General features: G+C 36.8%; 1 protein-coding gene across 2 annotated transcripts in view; it reads right to left on the bottom strand.

The window, feature by feature from the left end:
* The window catches only part of ORC5 (origin recognition complex subunit 5), an 85,602-nt gene that overhangs the window by 39,131 nt on the left and 23,913 nt on the right, over positions 1-22,558 (bottom strand). For both annotated transcript variants that reach the window (XM_087441319.1, XM_004439309.2), the window contains exons 7-11: positions 14,025-14,073; positions 13,844-13,934; positions 6,389-6,441; positions 4,869-4,981; positions 3,441-3,488 (exon numbers count right to left, since the gene is read on the bottom strand). In XM_087441319.1, the coding sequence (XP_087297445.1) occupies positions 3,441-3,488; positions 4,869-4,981; positions 6,389-6,441; positions 13,844-13,934; positions 14,025-14,073 (354 nt within the window). The remainder of the gene's footprint in view (positions 1-3,440; positions 3,489-4,868; positions 4,982-6,388; positions 6,442-13,843; positions 13,935-14,024; positions 14,074-22,558) is intronic.

Genomic DNA, 22,558 nt, shown 5'->3' with positions numbered 1-22,558 from the left:
GAAAAAGACTGCTGCTTTTCCACATAAACTAATTGGCAAGTAATCTCGAACCATACACATGCATTAGTTGAATTAAAAAGTAAAATCTTAAAAAATCAGTGTCTTGGGGCCGGCCTGGTGGTGTAGCAGTTAAGTTCACACACTCCGCTTCAGCGGCCCGGGGTTCGCAGGTTCAGCTTCTGGGCGCACACCGACGCACCGCTTGTCAAGCCATGCTGTGGCAGCGTCCCATATAAAGTAGAGGAAGATGGGCACGGATGTTAGCCCAGGGCCAGTCTTCCTCAGCAAAAAGAGGAGGATTAGCATCAGATGTTGGCTCAGGGCTAATCTTCCTCATAAAAAAAAAACAGTGTCAACTGAGGATGCACAGAGAAAAAAATTATACAACTGAAGATATGTAATAGATTTAAAACAACTGTTATGGTAATTATTCGTGTGTTTGCTTCTCAATGTTTGATTCTCTGATTAAATTGAGAGCTTCATGAGGGCAGAAACAAGGGCTATTTTGTTCTCCACTGTATCTAACAGCATCTATCAGAGTGCTTGGCATAAGGTAAACATTCAAACAAGACTTCAGGAAGAGAGGGAACAAAAATATAAAGAAACTAGTAAGTGTACACAGATAGCCTTCAGTTAGGCTATTTTAAAATGATATGAACCAAAGACAAAAGAGGCTACTATAAAAGTCAAATCTATGAGAATAACATCAGAAGAACCAGAGTTCACCCAGACTAGAGACATCTTCAGGTCTTTGCTCATATGGTTCCCTCTGTCGAGACTGTCCTTCTCCTAGACTTGGACAAATCCACTCATTCCACAAGGACAGTTTACAGTGCCAGCTCTTTCACAGTCTCACCGATCATCACTCGTGTATCTCCCTCCTCAAAATTCTTCAATGATTTTCTCTGTCTAAAGAATAAGGCCTAAAATTCTTAACTTTATGTTCATTCTTTAATTTTCCTCATTCATTCATTCAACGTATTCATTGTTCAAAAAACACTCACCAAATACCACCAAGTGCTGAGATACAGAGGTGAAAAGATGGGCTTCCTTCCCTTAAGGAACTGGTGAGTGAGGAAATTCTTCCACAATTTGGCCTCAATTGACTTTTCTCTGAAACTCACCATATACTCTAGCCAATTGTATTTCATTATTTCTTTTATACACCCTACACTTTCTCACCTCCACTTCTTAGCTTACATCATTTCCTCAACTGGAATGTCCTCCTCTCCCATCTTTGCTTGTCCAGTCCTCACCATTCTCGAGTGCCCACTCAAATGCAAGCCCTACCACAAATCCTTCCCTGACCATCTCAGCGAGAAGAACTTTCTCCTACCAATCCTTTACGATCCAAAGCAGCCACACACATAAGAAAGAGGGTACAACATCGATGGTCTGCCTATGGTGGAAAGCCTAATCAGAGATGTCCCAGTGAAAGGGCATACTAAAAAATCTTTCCATCCTAAGCAAATGGATTCAGTAAAGAAATTTCCCTGCCAACCTCTCGCTCTGTGTGAAGAGAGGAAAAAAGTCTTCCTGAGAATTTTAACTAGAAGCTATGGCTAATGCTGATGTGGGGGCATAATTCACAATATCTTTGTGGTCTGAAAATCCCCAGGCTGAGAATTGAATTTCAAATGATCCCAGGTTGCTGGTGTTCATAAGTGCCCACAAAGAAGCAAATGCAAAACCTTCCTAAAGGCACACCTCAGCCCTCAAAAATTTCCGAGATTAAGTTCAGCCAACAATCAAAAATAATAAAACGTTCAGGAAACGAGGCATATGTGCATGAATCAGCAAAAATAGAAAATGTGGGGCCGGCCCAGTGGCATAGCAGTTGGATGAGTGCACTCTGCTTTGGTAGCCCAGGGTTAGCAGGTTCAGATCCTGGGCACGCACCGACACGCCACTTGTCAAGCCATGCTGTGGTGGCGTCCCATGTCAAGTAGAGGAAGGTGGGCATGGATGTTAGCCCAGGGCCAGACTTCCTCAGAAAAAAGAGGAGGATTGCCATCGGATATTAGCTCAGCGCTAATCTTCCTCACACACACACAAAAACAAAAAACAGAAAATGTGGAATTACACCAACAAGGGTTTCTAATACCAGAATATAAGATACAGAATATAAAATAGGTATTTTTACGTTAAAGAAAAGTATGACTAGGAAAAATGTTTAAGTGACCAGACAGACCTGAAATAAAACAATAAAACTTCTAAAGATTATAAATAAGATTACTGAAATTACAAAGTTGATATAAATAGCAGAAAAGACAAAGCTGAAGAGAAAACTGGAACACAGAACTGAAGAAATTACCTAGAACATAGCACACAAAGGGAATGAAGAATGTGAAAGACTTAAGAGACAAAGAGGGTGGAGAAGGTCTTTCATACATCTAATTAGTCTCAGGAAGACACGTTAGAGAGAATGCAGGAGAAGCAATACTGGAAAAGTTAGCGACTGAGAATTTAGCAGAAGTGAATAATGGCATCACTAATCAAATTCAGGAAGCAAAACTAATCCCAAGTAAAAACTTCAATCCGAGATACGCCACGGTGATACTGTAAGAACACTAAAGGAAAAGAGAACTTGAAAGCAGCCACAGAACACACCGACAAAAGAATAACAGACTAACAAGCAGATTTTTTAGCAGCAACAATAAAGCCAGAAGACAGTAAAACAATGTCTTCAAAGTCCTGAGAAAACACTATCAATTTAGAAGTGTATATTGAGCAAAACTGCTTTTAAGAATGAGAGCAAAAAAGAAAACTCACGGCTTCTACAGTGCCAAGTCTATAGTTCAAACTTCTCCCTCTTCTGCCAAGAGAAGCAGCGGTGGTTTAGATGTACAAAGTGGAACCGGTGATCTGAACAGTCTAAATGCTCCTTTCCCCAATTTCAATCTTGCCCCACACCCCTACCTCCAAAGGTACTTAGTGCCTCTAATTCCTAAGCTTTTCTAGATTCCTCAGGTCAAATCAGCTTGCTTTGGGGGTTAGCTTTCAGCTTTCTCTAGTCTACTTAGTCACCCATCTATCTACTATGCAAGTCCAAATTCTGCAGGTCTCTCATCTGCTTGGTCCTTATTAGTTTATCTTTTTAATTTCTTCAATATCATTTTTGTGGGTCTTTCAAAGGGGAAAAGAGGAAAATCAGCTGTTTAGTTAAAAATTCCAGGGTGATCTTTTTCATTTATTAATTCACTAAAAAAACCTTAGTCAACTCATTTTCATCTCTAGTACCAGTTTACTTCAATTGAATTCTATCACTGTATGCAGTAATAAACTGCATAATACAGTTAAATAACAAAATATAACCACATTATGATACTATATCAATACAAATAACTTCTTATATACAAATGACTAATATAATTATGCATTTATCCACCTCCTATAGTATCCTAAATTCACAAGTTTTTCCCATTAGAAAATATAAATACCTTTTCATGTTTCTTTAGAAAGTTGGTTTTCTTGATTTTCCCATGATGCTGCAATTAAGTAAAATAATTTAAGATTAAAAAAAGATAGTACTCCACAAAAACAGAAAACACAATTTGTTTAAACATAGCACACATAATACTAATTAACGTACCTCAGGCTTTTTTATTCTATTCTACTTATCACCTAAAATATCACCTTAAAATATCAACATATTTTAGGCTGATTTGATTTAGATTGTATACAAGATTACTTTTGCTTGTAAAGAAAGAGGTTTAAGAAGAAAATAGTGATACTTCCTAAAAGAACTTGTTATATGATTTACGATAGCATATTTATTTCCATAAAAAGAAAACTTCCAAAAATAAATGGGTTTTTATTCATCCCTTAAGGCAGGCTGTCAATTCACATAAAAAAAACACTGATTGGGCCGGCTCCGTGGCTTAGCAGTTGAGTGCGCGCGCTTTGATGCTGGCGGCCCGGGTTCGGATCCCAGGCGCGCCCCGAGGCACCACTTCTCCGTCCAACGCGAGGCCGAGTCCCACGTACAGCAACTAGAAGGATGTGAACCTATGACATACAGCTATCTACTGGGGCTTTGGGGGGAAAAAAAATGAATAAATAAAATCTTTAAAAAAAAAAAAAAAAAAACACTGATTGAGAGCATTTTAGTTAAGCACTTGGGATTCAACAGCGCGGAAAAAAAATAGATGTTGTCCTTGCCCTCATGAGATTAAAGATCAGTGAGAGAGAGGGGCAAAAAAGTAAATAAAAATTTATTATAAATACATTTAATAATAAATCAAATTGCATATTATTTTTATCAAAAAGAAAACAATTCTAAAATGGGATTTTTCCAACTAACGTACATGCAGAGACGCTTCTTGAATATTCTGGATAATAAGGCATGGAGTGCATGACACAACAGTATGAGCTTTAGCACAATAAAGGTGTTACTGCCCTTAACATTATTCCTATCTCTCATATCTTAAACAAAACCTTATTTATGTATTTTTTAAATCTAGAATTATTACTTAAGGTATACCTGAACTCTTCCGTGAAACTACCTACTTCTCCCATTCAGGTTGTAATCTTAATTTAAAGCCTTTAGAAAATGAGTACTAAATACATATTTAGCAATCTTATTCTTTTTTTTTTTGCTTGAGGAAGATTTGCCCTGAGCTAACATCTGTGCCAGTCTTCCTCTATTTGGGATGTGGGTCGCCGCCACAGCACGGCCACCAACAAGTGGTGTAGGTCTGCACCCAGGAACTGAACCCAGGCCACTGAGGCAGAGCGCGCGGAACTTAACCACTAGACCGGCCCCTAGAAATCTCTTATTCTAATCTCTGCTTCTTAGAAATTTACGGGTGTTGAGAAATTTCAAAATATTCGTGGATCTTCAAAAATAAAGTGAAAAGCAATATTACCTTAAGGAAGAACCTCTTGTCAGTTCTTGCTGGATTGTATGAAGCAAGGTATGCAGCAATTAGAATAAACTTAGAGTAATATGGAAGTTCCACATGAGTATACGCCGAGAGACCTACACAACAAAATACTTTTATGAGGGTATTTAATAGGCTACCGTTATATTTTAAGTATCTTTTATCTTTTCTCACTTATCTTAGACTTCCATACGGTGCTGTCTGGTCAAAATGACCTACTCCCTGAGCTTAAAGTGCCATGATAATGATGGTGGTGGTGAACATTATTATTAATGATAAGCTCTGCTCATTCTATTATTTTTGTTTGGCTCCTCCTATTCTGAAGTCTAAATCCTACCCATCCTGCTTCAAAGCCACACTCTCCCTTAAACCTTCCCTGATGCACCCCTACCACACCAAAATAGAAAAGTTTGTCTCTACTATGAATTCTGACTTTGTGTATTTCACTTGCAGCCCATGTAACTTATATCTTATATTAACAGTTAATTATACATAAATATTTCTTAGTAAGCTATAGTGTTCGCTCAAGGAGCCATATTTAATGTTTTTTTGGATCCGTACAGTACCTTGCACAAAGGAAAAAATTCAATAAATGGATAAATAAAACAATAGAGTCAGTCAAGCAGCATCGATTCTTATCAGAAGGGAAGAAGGAACCTGATAATTACTGAATATCTACTATGTATAAAACATTGTGCTAGCTTTACTTAAGCATTTCTGAATCTTTGCAGTAACTTAAATCTAGATACTCTTTCCATTTTAGACGAAGACACTGAATTGGGCCCAAGGTCACACAGTTAGGATGCAGTGTAGACCAATTATTGCAGTTTTTCTAACTCCAGCATCTATTTCTTTCCATTATAACACACAACTGAAAATCACTTGTGCAGTATCTCAAGCATTTAGAAACCAAAACAGACAAAAGAGAATCTCAATACCACTTCATTTCATACCACTTCCCCAACCACTAGCCACTGATCTGTTTTTAAAACAAGAATATTTTAGATACTCATTTTTTTTAAAAAAGTACAAGTAGTTCTATTGGGATAAATCCAAAATAATTTCTTTAAAGAAAAAAAGGCACAAAGTTTTCAAAACATAACCAACTTAAATGCATCCCCCAAATTACATTAATTACATTAACATAAAGTTGAATTTTATTTCATAAAACTCATGAAACACACACATACTGAGATAAAATTATGTACATAATTGATTGTTTTAACAAAAGCATTTAAAGAAATATAAACCGCTTGGTTTTCACATGATATAATCCAACATTTACAAAATGAAAAACTGGTATTCAAACTCTATTTCCTCTCATTAAATTAGAGCTTCACTAAAAAGAAAATCATTAATTAAAATATCATTGTAGCTTGTAAAGTAAATTCTCTTTTATAACACTACTGACTGATGCTATCTTTAGTATTAACTTTAGTCCCTTGACTATTAGTAATCAATTAAAGAAGTGTCTCTGGTAACTATCTCAATTCTTCCTTTGATACCTCTCAGTTGTCCTGGATCTGTGTCATCTTTCTGTAGTTTTTCCCACTGTGAACTGAAAGAAAATAGAAGAGCAATAATGGATCGAAAATATACGAAATCAATATACTACACTTAAAACAGAGCCCTAGAAAAACTCGAGTTTTTTGATTTATTGACAAAATAGATTTAATTTCCTTATAAACAAGTAATATATACATGAAATATACATTTGTACTCTCTATAAAATCATTTAGTGTATGTTAGAACAGTATAAACTCAAATATGAATACCTAGATGTTAATAAAAATCTCTTTTCCTCTGATCATAACTGTAAAGCTATCAAAAAGCACCAACAAATAAATAACATCACCTACCAGTCAATAAAACTCCCAATGCTCCAATTATCACATTAAATACAATTGTTATACACTATTTCTAAACTCCATAACAATCTCTTAAAACAAATACTATTACATCAGAAAACTGAGGCCCACATATGGTACCCAAGGAAACCCAGCCAGTCAGTAGTGGAGCTAAGAGTTGAATCCTTATAGAAAGCCTGCAGAATTCATGCTATTTCCACTGCCCCACTCTGGTCTTACTTGCAATTACAGAAGACCCTCATCAGTGGAGAGGGCTTCTTTTTTTTTGTGTGTGTGAGGAAGATCAGCCCTGAGCTAACATCCGTGCCAATCCTTCTCTTTTTGCTGAGGAAGACTGGCTCTGAGCTAACATCTATTGCCAATCCTCCTCCTTTTTTTCCCCCCAAAGCCCCAGTAGATAGTTGAATGTCATAGTTGCACATCCTTCTAGTTGCTATATGTGGGACGCGGCCTCAGCATGGCCGGAGAAGCGGTGCGTCGGTGCGCGCCCGGGATCCGAACCCAGGCTGCCAGTAGCGGAGCGCACGCACTTAACCACTAAGCCACGGGACCGGCCCTTACTTGCAATTAAAACTATTAAACAGCCCTAAATATTATTAAGAATATGAAGTGATTATGATATGACAAATCAAATTCATAAGAAAACACACTATAGTGTAATGAAAAGACTGCCCTGGGAGTTTTAGCTTTATGACTCTGAGTTTTAGCTGTGTGACCCTGAATAAATCAATAACTGTCTCATCAAAAAATAAGGCAGGTACATGCAATGATCTTTAAGGATCCCCTCCAACTCTAAAATTCTCTTACAGGATTCTTAAAATACTAATTTAAAAATAAATGCCAGGGCCGGCCCCGTGGGGTAGCGGTTAAGTGCGCGTGCTCCCCTGCTGGCGGCCTGGGTTCTGATCCCAGGCACACACCAATGCACTGCTTGTCCGGCCATGCTGTGGCGGTGTGCCATATAAAGTGGAGGAAGATCGGATGTTAGCTCAGGGCCAGTCTTCCTCAGCAAAAAAAGGATTGGCATGGATGTTAGCTCAGGGCTGATCTTCCTCACACACACACAAAACATAAATAAATAAAATAAACAAGAAATGTTAAAAAAAAAAAAAAAGCCAGATCACAATAATTAAATACCCAAAATCGAACTTTATATATTTTTTCAAATCTGCAAGCATAGCCAAAAATTCTGGGAATATAACAATACAGGAAATTCTGATAGGCTATGTAGCAACCTATGTAGAGAACAGACCCAGCACAACAAGCTGCCTTTTAAAATAGATCACTTCCTCCACCTTATAGTTAATAGCGCTTTACAGATTATAATGCATTTTCACATTCATTACTTCCTACAAATGCAAATGCAAATAAATTTTTCTCAGTTACAATGTTACAACTCAGACTTTGAGACAGTTTAAATGGATAAGGGGCCGGTCCAGTGGCATGGTGGTTAAGTTCGCATGCTCCGCTTCAGCAGCCTGGGATTTGTGGGTTTGGATACCAGGTGCGGTCCTACACACAGCTTATCAAGCCATGCTGTGGCAGGCATCCCACATATAAAATAGAGGAAGATGGGCGTGGATATTAACTCAGGGCTAATCTTCCTCAGCAAAAAGAGGAGGATTGGCAATGGATGTTAGCTCAAAGCCAGTCTTCCTCACACACACACAAAAATGGATAAGATTTTCTCATACAGCAATTACCCAGAATTTAATGTGTTATTTAAATTCTCAAAAGACAACCAGGAGAAAACTAACCATCTTAAATGGGAAGGGAGGAAACCAACATTTACTAAATGTCTATTATGAACTCAACTCCTAACACACCTCATATTTAATCCTCATAACCTTTTGAGATGGATAGTATCATTTCTTTTTTTTTTTTTCTTTATACAAATGACGAACAGAGAGTCACTGAAGTTAACTAAGTTGACCAAGGTTGCAGCAAAGCTTCTAAGTGGTGGAAAAGCGTTTCAATTGAGATCTGTCTGACTAAAAAGTCCATCCATGTTCTAAATAAACATATATGAACTATCAATTTCCAGAGGTGATTTGGTGTCATAGTAGTTGTATTAATCGTGGTTGAATAGGTTATAATTTCAAGATGAACCAGGAACAAGGTTGGAGTCTTTTTCATAATTTTTCCAAATTCCTTATAAAAGCTACAAAACCACCATACATTCCCAATAACAGCTTGTTGAGTCAGGATCTACCCTTCTATAACATTATTCTCCTTTTTCTTTATTCTGCTTATCCCAATTATTTAATCTCAGGAAATATGAAATGCGATTATTATTATTTTTTAACTTAGTTAAAATTTTATTATACATGGGTGAATGGAGGGTGGCGGGTAGTGGGGAAAATGGATGAGTCATTTTACCATGAAGCAATTTCAAATGGACAAGTAGGTATCACCAGGCTTAGAATGCTATTTCTCTACTACACTATTGGAGAGTCTCACCGGTCCTTTACACCACATTGTGAGAAAGAAAGGGACTAAGGGCATTATATATGATATGACTATAAAGGTAACCAGTTGGAACAAAAATGCAAACTGCCCTAAATACCCAAAAATTTTTTTCAAAAAGACAAAAAATATAACCACATAAAGAATTTTCAGCTAATTATGACAAAGCTAATAAAACATATACTTTATATCAATTTCAGCAAATTAACATGACAAAGCCAATAAAAACATATACACTTTAGGGCCGGCCCCGTGGCTTAGTGGTTGAGTGCGCGCGCTCTGCTGCTGGCAGCCCGGGTTTGGATCCCGGGCGCGCACCGACGCACCGCTTCTCTAGCCATGCTGAGGCCGCGTCCCACATACAGCAACTAGAAGGATGTGCAGCTATGACATACAACTATCTACTGGGGCTTTGGGGGAAAAAATAAATAAATAAAATTATAAAAAAAAAACAAAAAAAAATATACACTTTATATCAATAAATATAAATGGGTGTAACTCACCCATTAAGGTCAGATTAGCAATGCTTATTTCTGTGCTCTATACTTTTTTGTGAAAAGAAACATATTACAGATTATATATTACTTGAAAGGGGAAGAAGATGTCTTTGCATATATAAAGATATATGTGTATATATGCATATTTTTGAAGATACAGAAGACAAACCAGAAATTATATATGTGGTTAGGAAAGGAGTAAGAGGGATAAGGACGGCTGTGAGACTTCTCTGAGTATACTTTTTTAAAAAAGAGTTTTAGCTTCTGAATGATTTTTTGACACCCATCTCTCACTAGTACAGTAATCAATGACTTTGTTCTACTTGGACCTTTCTCTTTCTCTTCCTTTCCTATTTTTTAACTTTGTAACTGTGTTATTCCTACCCTGTCAGAACATCTAATATTTACATAGTATTCTACTACCCTTGTTCCCACTTTTAGTTTTGAGCTAAAATTGATTAAATTCAGTGCTCATCATCAATCCTCTTGCTCAAGTTTCCCAGTCATTTCCATTGCACCAACACTGTCACTAGCTCTTCAGAAATGGTTTATGAGCATAGTGTTCCCTGAGTTATTACCATGTTTGGAACTGTTTTTCTATAACCCTGATGCTTCAATGACAGGTCGGCTGGATATAAAATTCCTTAGCTCACACTTCCTTTCTTCTTGAGTTTTGTGAAAATGTTGTTCCACTTATTGTCTTGCTTTATTACAGATTCATTTTCCTTGTAAGTAACTTATCTTTTTGCTTGGACGCTCACAGATGGTTTTTCTTTAATTTTTATTTTTAAAGTCTAAAAGCATTACAAGGAAGTCTTTGTAGTAGGCTGAATAATGGTCCCCAAAAGATGTCAATATCCAAATCTCTGGAACTTGTGAATGTTATCTTAACGTGGTAAAAGGGACTCTATAGATGTGACTAAGTTAAGGATCTTGATATAGGCAGATCATTCTGGATTATCTGGGTAAGGCACAATGTAATCACAAAGATTCTTCTAAGAGGAAGACAGGAGGTCCGAGAGAAGAAAAATGATACACTGCTGGCTTTGAAGATGGAGGAAGGAGCCATAAGCCAAGGAATGCAGGTAGCCGCTAGATGCTGGAAAAGGGAAAGAAACAGATTCTCCCCCAAAAGCCTCCAGAAGGAATGCAGCCCTGTGCACCCATTTTAGACTTCTGATATCTGGAACTGTAAAATAACAAATCTGAATTGTTTTAAGCTACTAATTTGTGGTCATTTGTTACAGAGTAATAGACTAAGACAGTTTCAGAGTTGACCATTCTGGATCACATGGAAAGATGAACCCTTTAATATGTACAGCCAGGTCTTCTTTCACTCCTGGAAAGTTTTCTTGGATTATGGTTTTAGATCTTAACTCAAATCCATTGTTTTCTTTCTTCAGGAATTCCAATTATGCATGTTGACTCTTCTTTGCCTATCACATTTATCTCACATTCTACTTAATTATTTTTACTTAGTTTTGTCCTCTTGGTTGTTTTCACTCCTCTCCTCAATGTCTTTCATGATATTCTCAGTTGAATCTACTCCCCCTTGGATATTTTAAGATTTCATTTTCATTTCTGAGATGATTACTTTTGCTTGAATTTTGTTTCTGAGTTTAGTCAATTTTTGTTTCACATCCTCCTGTTCTTTGTCCATTTATTGAGTTGTTGAATTTCTAATTTAAGGTATTTTTAATATCTAAAAATGCTGTTTAAAAAAAATTAAATCAGGTTGGAGGATTGTGTTATAGTCTTCCTCTGCTTTATTTTGGGTGGGAAGGGGGGAGTTTTCATCAGCTAAAATGTTTTTATTCACGTTTTGTTTCTTCTTATAATACTTTTACATGGCTTTTTATTTTGTTTTCTCATCATTTTGAAATACCTAACGTTTGCTTGGATCAGCAATAACAGATGATTCCATGAATGCAGGGGTGAGGGTTTGGGGTGGCTTAGTAGATTTCTTCATTCTCAAGTGTTTTCTTCTGTAAGAATAATGAAGTGTGGTTCCTTTAATATACAGTGCCATTTTGAGGGAGAGGGATTGGCTTATCTTCTGATTTTGTCACTCTCTTTTTGTTTGTTGGGGGTAGGAGCATTATCCACCCCTTGCTTCTTTCTTCACTACCAAGCCTCCAGGGGATAACATAAAATCACCTCCCTGTCTCCCCTCAGACACAGTACTTTCCCACAACTGTCATGCTAATTCTCGTCCTACACACTCTTAAAACACCTCCTTTGATTCTCCAGTAGTCAGTGCTCTAACCTTTCAGGTCTCAGACTTGTTCTCAGTATTTTCCCACTCAGGGTTGGACGCTCTTTCTGGAGGTGACTTCATTAGTATTTCACCACTACTAGTCATCACCCTCCCCTGCCTCCACCGTCTTCTCCTCTTTTCCTTTCAGTCTTTGCTTAACTTTTCACATCAACAGGAGCTCCAGAGCTGGCTCGGCTGGCTTCAGTTGTTTATTTCACTATTTACATATAAATTGAACTTTGTCAACTCTACAGACTCCTAGTTACACTGCAGGCAAGGGTTATGAGTGATTTTATTTGCTCTCCTTATTGATCTTGTGGAGAGAACTGGATTTAGGTGACCATCATTATCCTATGGGAAACTGTAAGTCCTTTCATTATTATGTTAGATTCATTTTAACAAGCATCTAAATTTTTCTACCTTTAAAAGAGCAGATCCCAAGCTTTTCTATTCTGTGACTTCCAAAAATCCTCATCAAATGCCTTTTATTATTGAAAAGTGAAATAACAGTATCTTTGTAATGTTTCTACTTATTCAGAAACTATTAAATTTTTACCTGATTTATAGTCTAATCAGCTAACTAAATCAAAAGCAAAGTTAGTAAAGAAAATGAGCTACAGAATAAGGTATTTATGAGAGAAAAATGATAAAACTGACTATAAAGTGACAAAAGCAGATGGCGTTGATGTTTTCACATTTCCTATATTGCTTTGTAACCTATGCTTAACCTAACACCTAAAAGCACCTGATATTCACAAAATATTTTCACATATAACATCTAAGTCTTCTAAGGTTGTTAGAAGAAGCAGCCAAGGCCTAGAGGTTTTAGGTGATTTGCTAAGACCACAATGCAGAAAATGGCTGAGCTGGAAATCAAAACCCTGTTCTTCCCACTACATTATGTGCCACGATGTCTCCTGAGCAGTTTCATTACCGTGAAATTCTAATAAGAGACAAAGGTCGATTTATGACTTAATTTATACATTTCTTTAATAATCAAATTTTTATTACACCATTCAAATATCTAACATAAATATAAAAAACAAAGTTGAAACTGATTTCCCTGTAGCTTTCCAGGTTAAAAAAAAATGGCAATTGAGGCCAGCCCAGTGGTGCAAGCGCTTAAGTGCGCGCGCTCTGCTGCAGCGGCCTGGGGTTCGCCGGTTCGGGTCCCGGGTGCGCACCAACACATTGCTTGGCAAGCCATGCTGTGGCGGTGTCCCATATAAAGTGGAGGAAGCTGGGCACGGATGTTAGCCCAGGGCCAGTCTTCCTCAGCAAAAAAAGAGGAGGATTGGCAGATGTTAGCACAGGGCTGATCTTCCTCAAAAAAAAAAAAAAAAAGGCAATTGTTAGATATACAGGCATATCCTGTTTTGTGGCACTTCACTTTACTGCACTTTGCAGATACTGCATTTTTTTACATGACCACCCACCAACAAAAAGATTACAACTCACTGAAGGCTCAGATGCTGGTTAGCACTTTTTAGCATAAAGTATTTTTTAATTAAAGTATGTACACTGTTTTCAGACATAATGCTATTGCACACTTAACAGACTACCATATAAACATAACTTTTATATGCATTGGGAAACCAAAAAGCTCATGCGACTCGCTTTATTGTGATATCCGCTTTACTGTTGTGGTCTGAAACCAAACCCGCGATATCTCCGAGGTATGCCTGTATGCCTTGTTTCAAATTGCGTATCACATTGGTTAAAAATTGTCTGTCCTTCCCAAAATAATAAGAAATGATTCGAACGTCACGAGTTTTTTCCCAATGTGAAGAAGGTAAAAGAAAACATGTACACTTTTAGTAAACATCCCAAATAAAGATATAGAAATAATACACATACTAAAGAGAAAATTACCTTGATATTTCCCTGAGATAAACAGTCTGCATGGCTTTCTTCAAATGAGGTTCAATATTTCTCCAGAGTTTGCGAGTATCACGTTCACTTGCTACCCCAAAGGAGAGAAAACTTCAATAATTCAGATCTTATAGAAAATTTTTTTCAAAAGAAATATTAGTAAGTAAAACTACATAGTTACCTTCTCCTTTAACCACAGGTTCACAATATTTAGGAAAATTAAGTACTGCCTGTAAATAAAGGAAGAAGAAAAAGAGGAAAAAAAGCACTTATGACCACAATTAGAAATTATTTTTCAAGTAAAATTTTATTAGAATTCAGGTAATTTTCTTTCAGTACAATTGCTCAAGTAAACTGTTATTATAGCTTATAACTACAATAATAAAACAGCAAATATCAATAATGATAATAAAACAACAAGTAAAATATTCCTTAATTGGCTCAATCCTGCTTAATGTATTAGCCTCTAGATATAAAGTAATATAACAAAGCATAATTTGTAATTTTAGGTCATAATTATATCACAAAAAAACCCATAAAACATACAATAAAACTCATAGAATTAACCTGTTATTTTCCAAGGTTTGAACATTCTCACAAATCAAACATCATCTAGTTCAGTACAACCCAAATGACATGCCTTGGCAGCACCACCTGAGAGTGTTATAAATCCAAGTTCCTGGCACCACCCTAGGCATACCAGATCAGAATCTGTGAGGATGAGGTCCAGAAGTCTATGTTTTAACAACCTCTCTAGGAGTTTTATCTATTCCAAAGTTTGAGAAGCACTAACTAATCATGATTACTTAATAGTTTTCCATGAATCAACACTGGAACAGTATACTGAAAGGTAGTATAAACAAATTGATAAAAACATGCTGCTGCCATTTATTAATATTATTTTGGTCCCAGGTATTTCATACTAAAATGATTCAATAACAAAGCCTAGTGGAAAGAGGTACATAAATGTGTAACCATACAATCCCAAAACCATACAATCTCAAATTAAGAAGAGAACTAAATTAACAGAGAACTAAAAACCAAATCCTTGAAAAGGTTTTTCCTATTTTATTTCATAAAAAGCAACTGTTTAGGGCAGAAAAATCTTTCAAATTCTGGTAATATTAAGCATAGAGAAGCCAACTTTCTTAACTTAGTTTCAGATCTAAGCACTGGTTAATAACACTAAGATGTCATAATGTTAGCATTAACTGGTAAACAACTTGGCTAAATAAAAATATACTGCTTTTGGGGGCCAGCCTGGTGACATAGTGATTTAAGTTTGCACGTTCCACTTCAGCGGCCCGGGGTTCGCTGGTTTGGATCCTGGGCTTGGACCTACGCACTGCTCATCAAAGCATGCTGAGGCAGCATCCCACAGAGAAGAGCTACAATTCTACAACTATAATGCACAACTATGTACTGAGGCTTTGGGGAGAAAAAAGAAAAAAAAGAGGAAGATTTGCAACAGATGTCAGCACAAGGCCAATCTTCCTCAAAAAAAAAAATAAAGACAATTCGAATGTCATCTTCTTAAGAAAAAAGAAAAAAATATACTGCTTTTTTTCTTGGTCAAAATATTAAATATGTTTAATCATTAAAAATAGCAGTAAAAAGGCAATAAAGATAATTTTAGGAGACTATTTTCCAGTTCCACTTTAATAAATGAGTATTTTCCCCATGTCATTCCACAAGAACTGACTGAGTATATAAAACTATGGGACTATAATGAGTCATTTAATTATCCAAATACAATCTTTATATTTAAGTAAATCTATAAAGCCTTGCCCTTACCAGCAAGTGGAATTTTACAAACAAAATATCTGTCCAAATACAAAATACTTTTCACAACTTTGGATATTAACATTGAAATGTACTGTCCAATATTATGCCCATTTCTCCTATATTAATCCTCAAATATAAACAAATTCTCACTCCCTGTATTGGGATTATTTACAGCAAAATCTAAATTCAAGGCCACTGGTATTTTAACCTGTCCTCCCAACTACCCAGAGAATGAAAATTGAAAGGTTACTAACAAAATCACAAAAATAATTCCAAAGCCCAAGCAGAAATAATTTTTAGATGATTTTTTGATACTATGAATTTTCACTACCACTATACATTCCCCCATATACCTCCCCATTATTCCTTAATTTTAAGTATATAGTTTACTCTTAACTAGTCGCATTAATGAAAGGGGGAGGGGGACAGAGGATAACTTTATTAAGAAATGATCATGTGCTCAGCAAATACTCATGCTCATGATAGCAAGAGAAGCATAATTATGAACAGTTAAGTATGGCCACCTGTTATCTCATTTATTCCTGACAACTGCACTTTTATTATGCCCATTTGTCAGCCAAGGGAACAGAAGCAAAATATAACTTGCCTAGAGGCACACAGAGATTCCACTGCCTGAATTTATGATTACGGATTTGTGAGATGTTCTGGGAATTTATTTCTAAACCAATAAGGACACCATGTTATCAAAGCCTGATTCAAGTCAAACAGAGAGACTATTTCCCTTTCTCTTGAAAAGAAAAACTCGCATTACTTTAGGAGGCAAAACAATCTATTATGAATACTGACTAGGTTGCCACAGATAGGATAGGCAATTGGAAGCTTTTCCAACTCTTCCTCAGAGAGATTTTCAACAAGGCTTCGTCATTGTATTTGAAATGATTTGTTAGAAAATAATCTGATACATGTATATTGTAGTAAGCAGAATTCTAAGATAGCCCCCCAAGACTCCCGGCCCCTAGTGTACATACACCTTCTCTCAATTATTCAACCAAACGCTATTTTAGGTACCGCTGTGAAGGGATTTTGTATATGCAATTAAAGTCCCAAAGATTTTACTATTTATGGGAGAGTTAAAATAAAGACATAATCAGAGGAGTCTGACCTAATCACATGAGCCCTATAAAAGCTGAAAGTGTTCTCTGGCTGGTCAGAGATTAAGCATATGAGACAGATTCACAGTGCCTTTGCTGGTTTGTAGATGGAGAGGGCCACATGGCAAAGAATGCATGTGGTATCCAGGAGGCCTGAGAAAGACTCGGCTGATAGCCTGTAACGCAGCTTTGGACCTCATTCTCACAACCAAAAGGAAATGAATTCTGTCAACAATGTGAATGAGCTTGGAAGCGATTTTCCCCAGACCCTCAAGAAGAGAACACAGTTCAGCCAAAACTTTAATTTTAGCCTATGATATCCTAATCACAGAATCCAGCAACACAGTGCCTGGATTTCTGACCTATAGAACTGTGAGCTAATAAATGTGTGTTGTTGTAAGCCACTAAATTTGTGGTAATTTGTTATGCAGCAATAGAAAACTAATACACATATAGAAGTATAAATGTAAAAACATATTCCAAGGCCGAGTTAAATAATTTCTGAACTGTTTTGCCTTTTTAAGAATACCTACATTCTATTTCTGAAACATTAGAGGAACAAAAATCATAACTGAGAACATCTGCACTGATGTTAATTTACAGGAGTTTTCATCAAACAATGAGGCCTATGTGCCAGGTCTTACTATTCTAAGTGTTCTACATGCATTAGCTCATTTAATCCTCTAAATGATCCTATGAGGTAGACATTATTATTATCGTCCCCATTTTACAGAGAAGTTAAATTATGCTCTGAATCTCTGACTTCCTCTTCTTTGATCAGCCACAGAAAACTCTCCACTTTTAAAGGGCTCATGTGATTAGGTAAGACCCACCCTGAAAATCGCCCCATCTTAGAATATCCTGAAGCCAGACGGACATGAAAAAATGATTAAGTTGAAATTCTGATGAGGAGCAAGATATTTACAAGGTTTCAAAGTACCTCCCCACAAAAAAAATATTACAAAGTTAAAAAAAAGACCATCTTCATCAAATGATCAAAGTGAACATTATCAGTTACGGAGTAAAATGAAATCCTGTAATACCTGGGAGGACTCAGTGAGAACACAGCCTCATTTCTGTGATATTCCTGTCAGATGCATAACTTGAATCTAATCATGAGGAAACATTAGGCGAATCCAAATTGAAGGAGATTCTACAAAACAACTGGCCTGGAATCTTCAAAGGTCTCAAGGTCATGAAAGTCAAAGACTAAGGAACTGCTCCAGAAGAAAGTTCAAGAGACATGACACTAAATGCAACATGTGTTCTGACCTGGATTCTTTTGTTCTGGAGTACATTATTGGGAAACTGGCCAGTCTTGAACAGGGTCCGAGGATCAGACTGTAGCAATCAATCCACTATCTGATTTTGATGGCTGTACTGTATTTACCTGGGAGAATGTCTTTTTAGGAAATGCACACTAAAGTATTCAGGGATGATGGGGCATCAGGTCACAAACTTAAACTCCAATGATTTGGGAAAAAAAGAGGGAAAGTTCATATTGTACTTGCAATTCTTCTATAAATTAGAAATTGCTTCCAAATTTTTAAAATAAATTTAAAAAACATCCAATACTTTCATTATCTTATAAATACTATATCTAATAAAATAATTAGAGCAAACTATTAACATGTCAGTACCACTGAATGTGGCTGTGATACAAAAAGAATTCTTAATTATTTAAGGCCATTAATAAAGGCACCCTGTAAAGGCAGCACTGGGAAAGCTGGCTAAATGCCACTTCCTGCTTACTCCAGGTCTAAAGAGGACCATGTGACTACTCAGAATATGCCACAGCTTCATTTAACATGGATGAATATCTCAAATAAAATGCTGAGCAAAAGTAGACAGATAAAAAAAGAATACATGCTGTACGTTTCCATTTACAGGAAGTGTGAAAACAAGCAAAACTAACCTTTGATGCAGGAAGTAAGAATAGTGATTACCGCTGGGGAAGAAAGAAGTGGTAGAGATTGAAAGGAAGCATGAACTGGGCTCCTGGGATGCTGGTAATTCTCTACTTCTTGATCTGGATTATACTTACATATATGTTTTTTTCATTTTGTGGTGATTCATTGACATACACTTATGGTTTCCGTGCTTTTCTATATGTATGTTATACTCTAATCAAAAAGTTAAGAAGGGGCCGGCCCGGTGGCGTAAGCGGTTAAGGGCACGTGCTCCGCTGCGGTGGCCCGGGGTTCGCCGGTTCAGATCCCAGCACGCACCGACGCACTGCTTGGGAAGCCATGCTGTGGTGGCGTCCCATATACAGTGGAGGACGATGGGCACGGATGTTAGCCCAGGGCCAGTCTTCCTCAGCAAAAAAAGAGGAGGACTGGCAGATGTTAGCACAGAGGCTGATCTCCTCACACACACACAAAAAAGTTAAGAAAAAAGAAAAGAAAAAAAAACCTAACTAGATTATTTCTCCTAATTAAAGACTCTCTCCCTTAAGTACCCTTAACCAAAGAATAGCTGTTCTCTATGTGGAAAAGACACCCTCATCCATAAACCAATCACTATGAGGATATAAGAGTGGTGAAGGACACCCACTCACCCAGCCATATGTCAAATCACATCTAACAGTGGAATGACAGCTGTTCTGCCAGATCACCCCTCAAACTTCATATGACTTTAATATATGACACGAACCTACAGCAGGCATTGGCAGTCTCCATCCGTGGGCTCTGGCTTATGTTCTTGGAGATAGTAAGATCTCAATATACTTTTTTTTTTTTTTTTTTTTTTTTTTAAAGATTTTATTTATTTTATTTTTTCCCCCCAAAGCCCCAGTGGATAGTTGTATGTCGTAGCTGCACATCCTTCTAGTTGCTGTATGCGGGACTCGGCCTCAGCATGGCCGGAGAAGCGGTGCGTCGGTGCTCGCCCGGGATCCGAACCCGGGCCGCCAGCAGCGGAGCGCGAGCACTTAACCGCTAAGCCACGGGGCCGGCCCTGATCTCAATATACTTTTAAGCCTGTGAACTTTTGCTCAGCAGAGGAAGGAAGGGAACTAAAATTAACTGATCCCCAACAGCTATCAGGCATTTTACATGTGTCCCCTCTTTTTACTTCACAAAATTTCTTTGCGGCAGGTTATTATACCCACTTAATAGAAGAGAAAACTCAAGTCCAAAAAGGTTAAGTAACTTGCCCAAGATCACACAGCTGGTAAATGACAAAACTGTGTTTCTTCATTTGTAAAATGAGGATTTGTGATACTGCCTTCCTTCACAGGGCTGTTGTAAGAAGTGAGGTAACACTGGTAAAGGGCATGTTGGAGCAGTGCCCCACACACAGTAAGTACTCAATAAAGCTGGCTGCTATGTAAGAGGAGGTAGAGTACAGAGCTACGAGCATAAGCTCAGAAGTCAGACCCCATGACTCTTTATCCACAAAATCTCATAAGCGTATTCATTTTCGTTCTCAGGGACCATTTTCCCCTAGCATACAATCATATAGTAAACAAGCAAAAATAACTAGCACGTAGAAAAACACCTTGGTGTACAGTGTCTTTATGAATTTACTGACAGCTAGAGGACAGATGTGCAACCATTTTAGAATTGTGACAATCTCTTCCTCATCAAAAAAAAAAATTGTTTAAAAAATACATTAAAGAATTTGAGATCTGAGAATGTCAAGATACCATCTGAAGCAGAGACTACCTTGGGTGGTCAGCTGCATGTGAGATGGCTGAGGTATGTGTGAGGCCGCAGAAGTTGATCTGCACTTTGAGCAGCTTCTTTGTGCCAGCTCCCTTCAGTGTCCTGCTGCCCGGTGCCCACTCTTCAAACATAAAAGGGGCCATCTACCTAGCCCCATGCTCAAAATTAAGATCAAGACTTCTATTACCCAGGAATTGCTGGGTCCTGGCTATACGAAAAACAGCTATATTATTTAACTAAAATAATTCACAAAAAGTAAATGATCCTCCCAGAAATTACTTGTATTTTAAAAGGATAATATTTATTCAAATGACTTAGTGTTATCAGTAATATCACCTAACATCTTTATAGATATTTATTGTTTACAAGCACTTTAATACAGAGTATTTCATTTTATACTCATCTGAGGTATATATTCTTGGTCCCACTTTAGAAGTGAGGGAACTGAAGTACAGAAAATTAAGTATCATACATGACACAGTTGGTAAGCAGCAGAACTAATTTTAATATTTAAGTTCTCTACTCATTCTACCATATATACTTGAGTTATCTGGCACCCTCTTCTTAGTCATGTCACTAGCCACAGGGCCAAACAAAACAATACAGCAACAACAAAAAACCAGGTATCAGAAACTTATAATTGCACTCTAAAAGATTACTAATCTCTGGCTAAGCAATTCATTTTTTTGAGTAATTTCTAAGAAAATTATGAAATTTGAGAGGAAAAAGGTTTGAAATACAATAAATTTAACGTGTGACAGATGTTTAAAAAAAGATCATGCAAAACTAAAGTTTATTTTAGAAAAAGAACTATTCTGTGTTTGGCATTTATACGAATATAAAAATAACTCCTTCAATTGACCCTTTTATAAACTATAATTATTATTTTTTAGGAATATCATAAGGATGGTCAGAGAAGACAAACCTAAACGAATATTCAAAATAGTACGTTCCTTTCTCCTATCTTGTGCTATCCACAGAGCTAGCCTCCAAAAAAAAAAAAAAAGAAACCAATTCCTAAAGCAAGTTTGAAATCATATACATAGAAAAAGATGCCTGAAAAGAATCTTTTGCAGGTAAACTTTGAAACAAATAATAGTATGCATTTAAAGGAAAAATGGAAAACACATCTTTTTTATCCTAAGTTCTACATATGAAGAAAAATAAGAACACTATGCTATTTTTTATCCAATGCTTAAAGATTATTTCTTATATTTATTAGTATTACTCGTAGTAGTAAAGGCTTCAACTACACTTCAAGCTTCAAGTTTAAGAATATAATGTAATAATAACAACAAAAAAGGCTATAACCTCATCCCTAAACAAAATCATTGCTCAGTGAAACTCAAAGGACTTTATAAAACACCATATTTAAATACAGATTTTTCTCCTTTTCCACTTTCTTTTCCTAGAAATAGTTTCCCTAAATAATTCTTCCTTCTTGTACTTTATAACCTACTTTGAAATGGCTGCCAGCACAGATTCCCACAGGATTCAAGGAGATCAGTGTCAGAGAGTGGTAACTGCAAGTTATTTCCCAGGAAAGACAGCAGGTGAGTATCTGCTTCCCACTCCATCTCCCCCAGGGACCACGCACTGACCCTCTCTCCTCTCTGTAAGCCCCTCTGTTGTCATTTCCCCTGGACACCAGGGATCCAAGACATCCAACTTCTGGAGAGATGTTAGTGATGAGCTTGAACTAGAACAGCTTGTCTTTTGTTTTTTCCCAACTCAGAAGATGCTTGAAATCTACATCTAAATCAGAAGAGACCTAAAATCTAAATCTTCTGAAAACGTACTAAATGTGAACACAATTTTAAATGGTCATCTTCTCCTCTGTTCTCAAACACACACTGAATCTGTCTAAGTAAGACTTTTCAGAGCAAAGAAAAGAATAGAGCAAAGCAAAGAAAATGTGTTAAGAAATATAGGAACTGTTCCTTTGAAAGTTACTGTTTTCCAGTCTTAGATATATTACTATTTTCTGCTATATGGAGCTAAGATCATAAGTATAAATGGAAGGTTTCTACAAGGGAAACCAGATATTCTTGCCTCCTTCCCTTCACATCCCCACAATTCAAAAGTAGAAAGGTCAAAGAAAAATTAAACGCGATCATTTTCCAAACAGCTTGCGAATTATAAACAGCTAT

Source organism: Ceratotherium simum, chromosome 1, assembly GCF_057802395.1.
Source record: "Ceratotherium simum simum isolate JZ-2026a chromosome 1, ASM5780239v1, whole genome shotgun sequence".
Lineage (NCBI taxonomy): Eukaryota > Metazoa > Chordata > Mammalia > Perissodactyla > Rhinocerotidae > Ceratotherium > Ceratotherium simum.
This window is presented reverse-complemented; position numbering and strand designations above follow the sequence as displayed.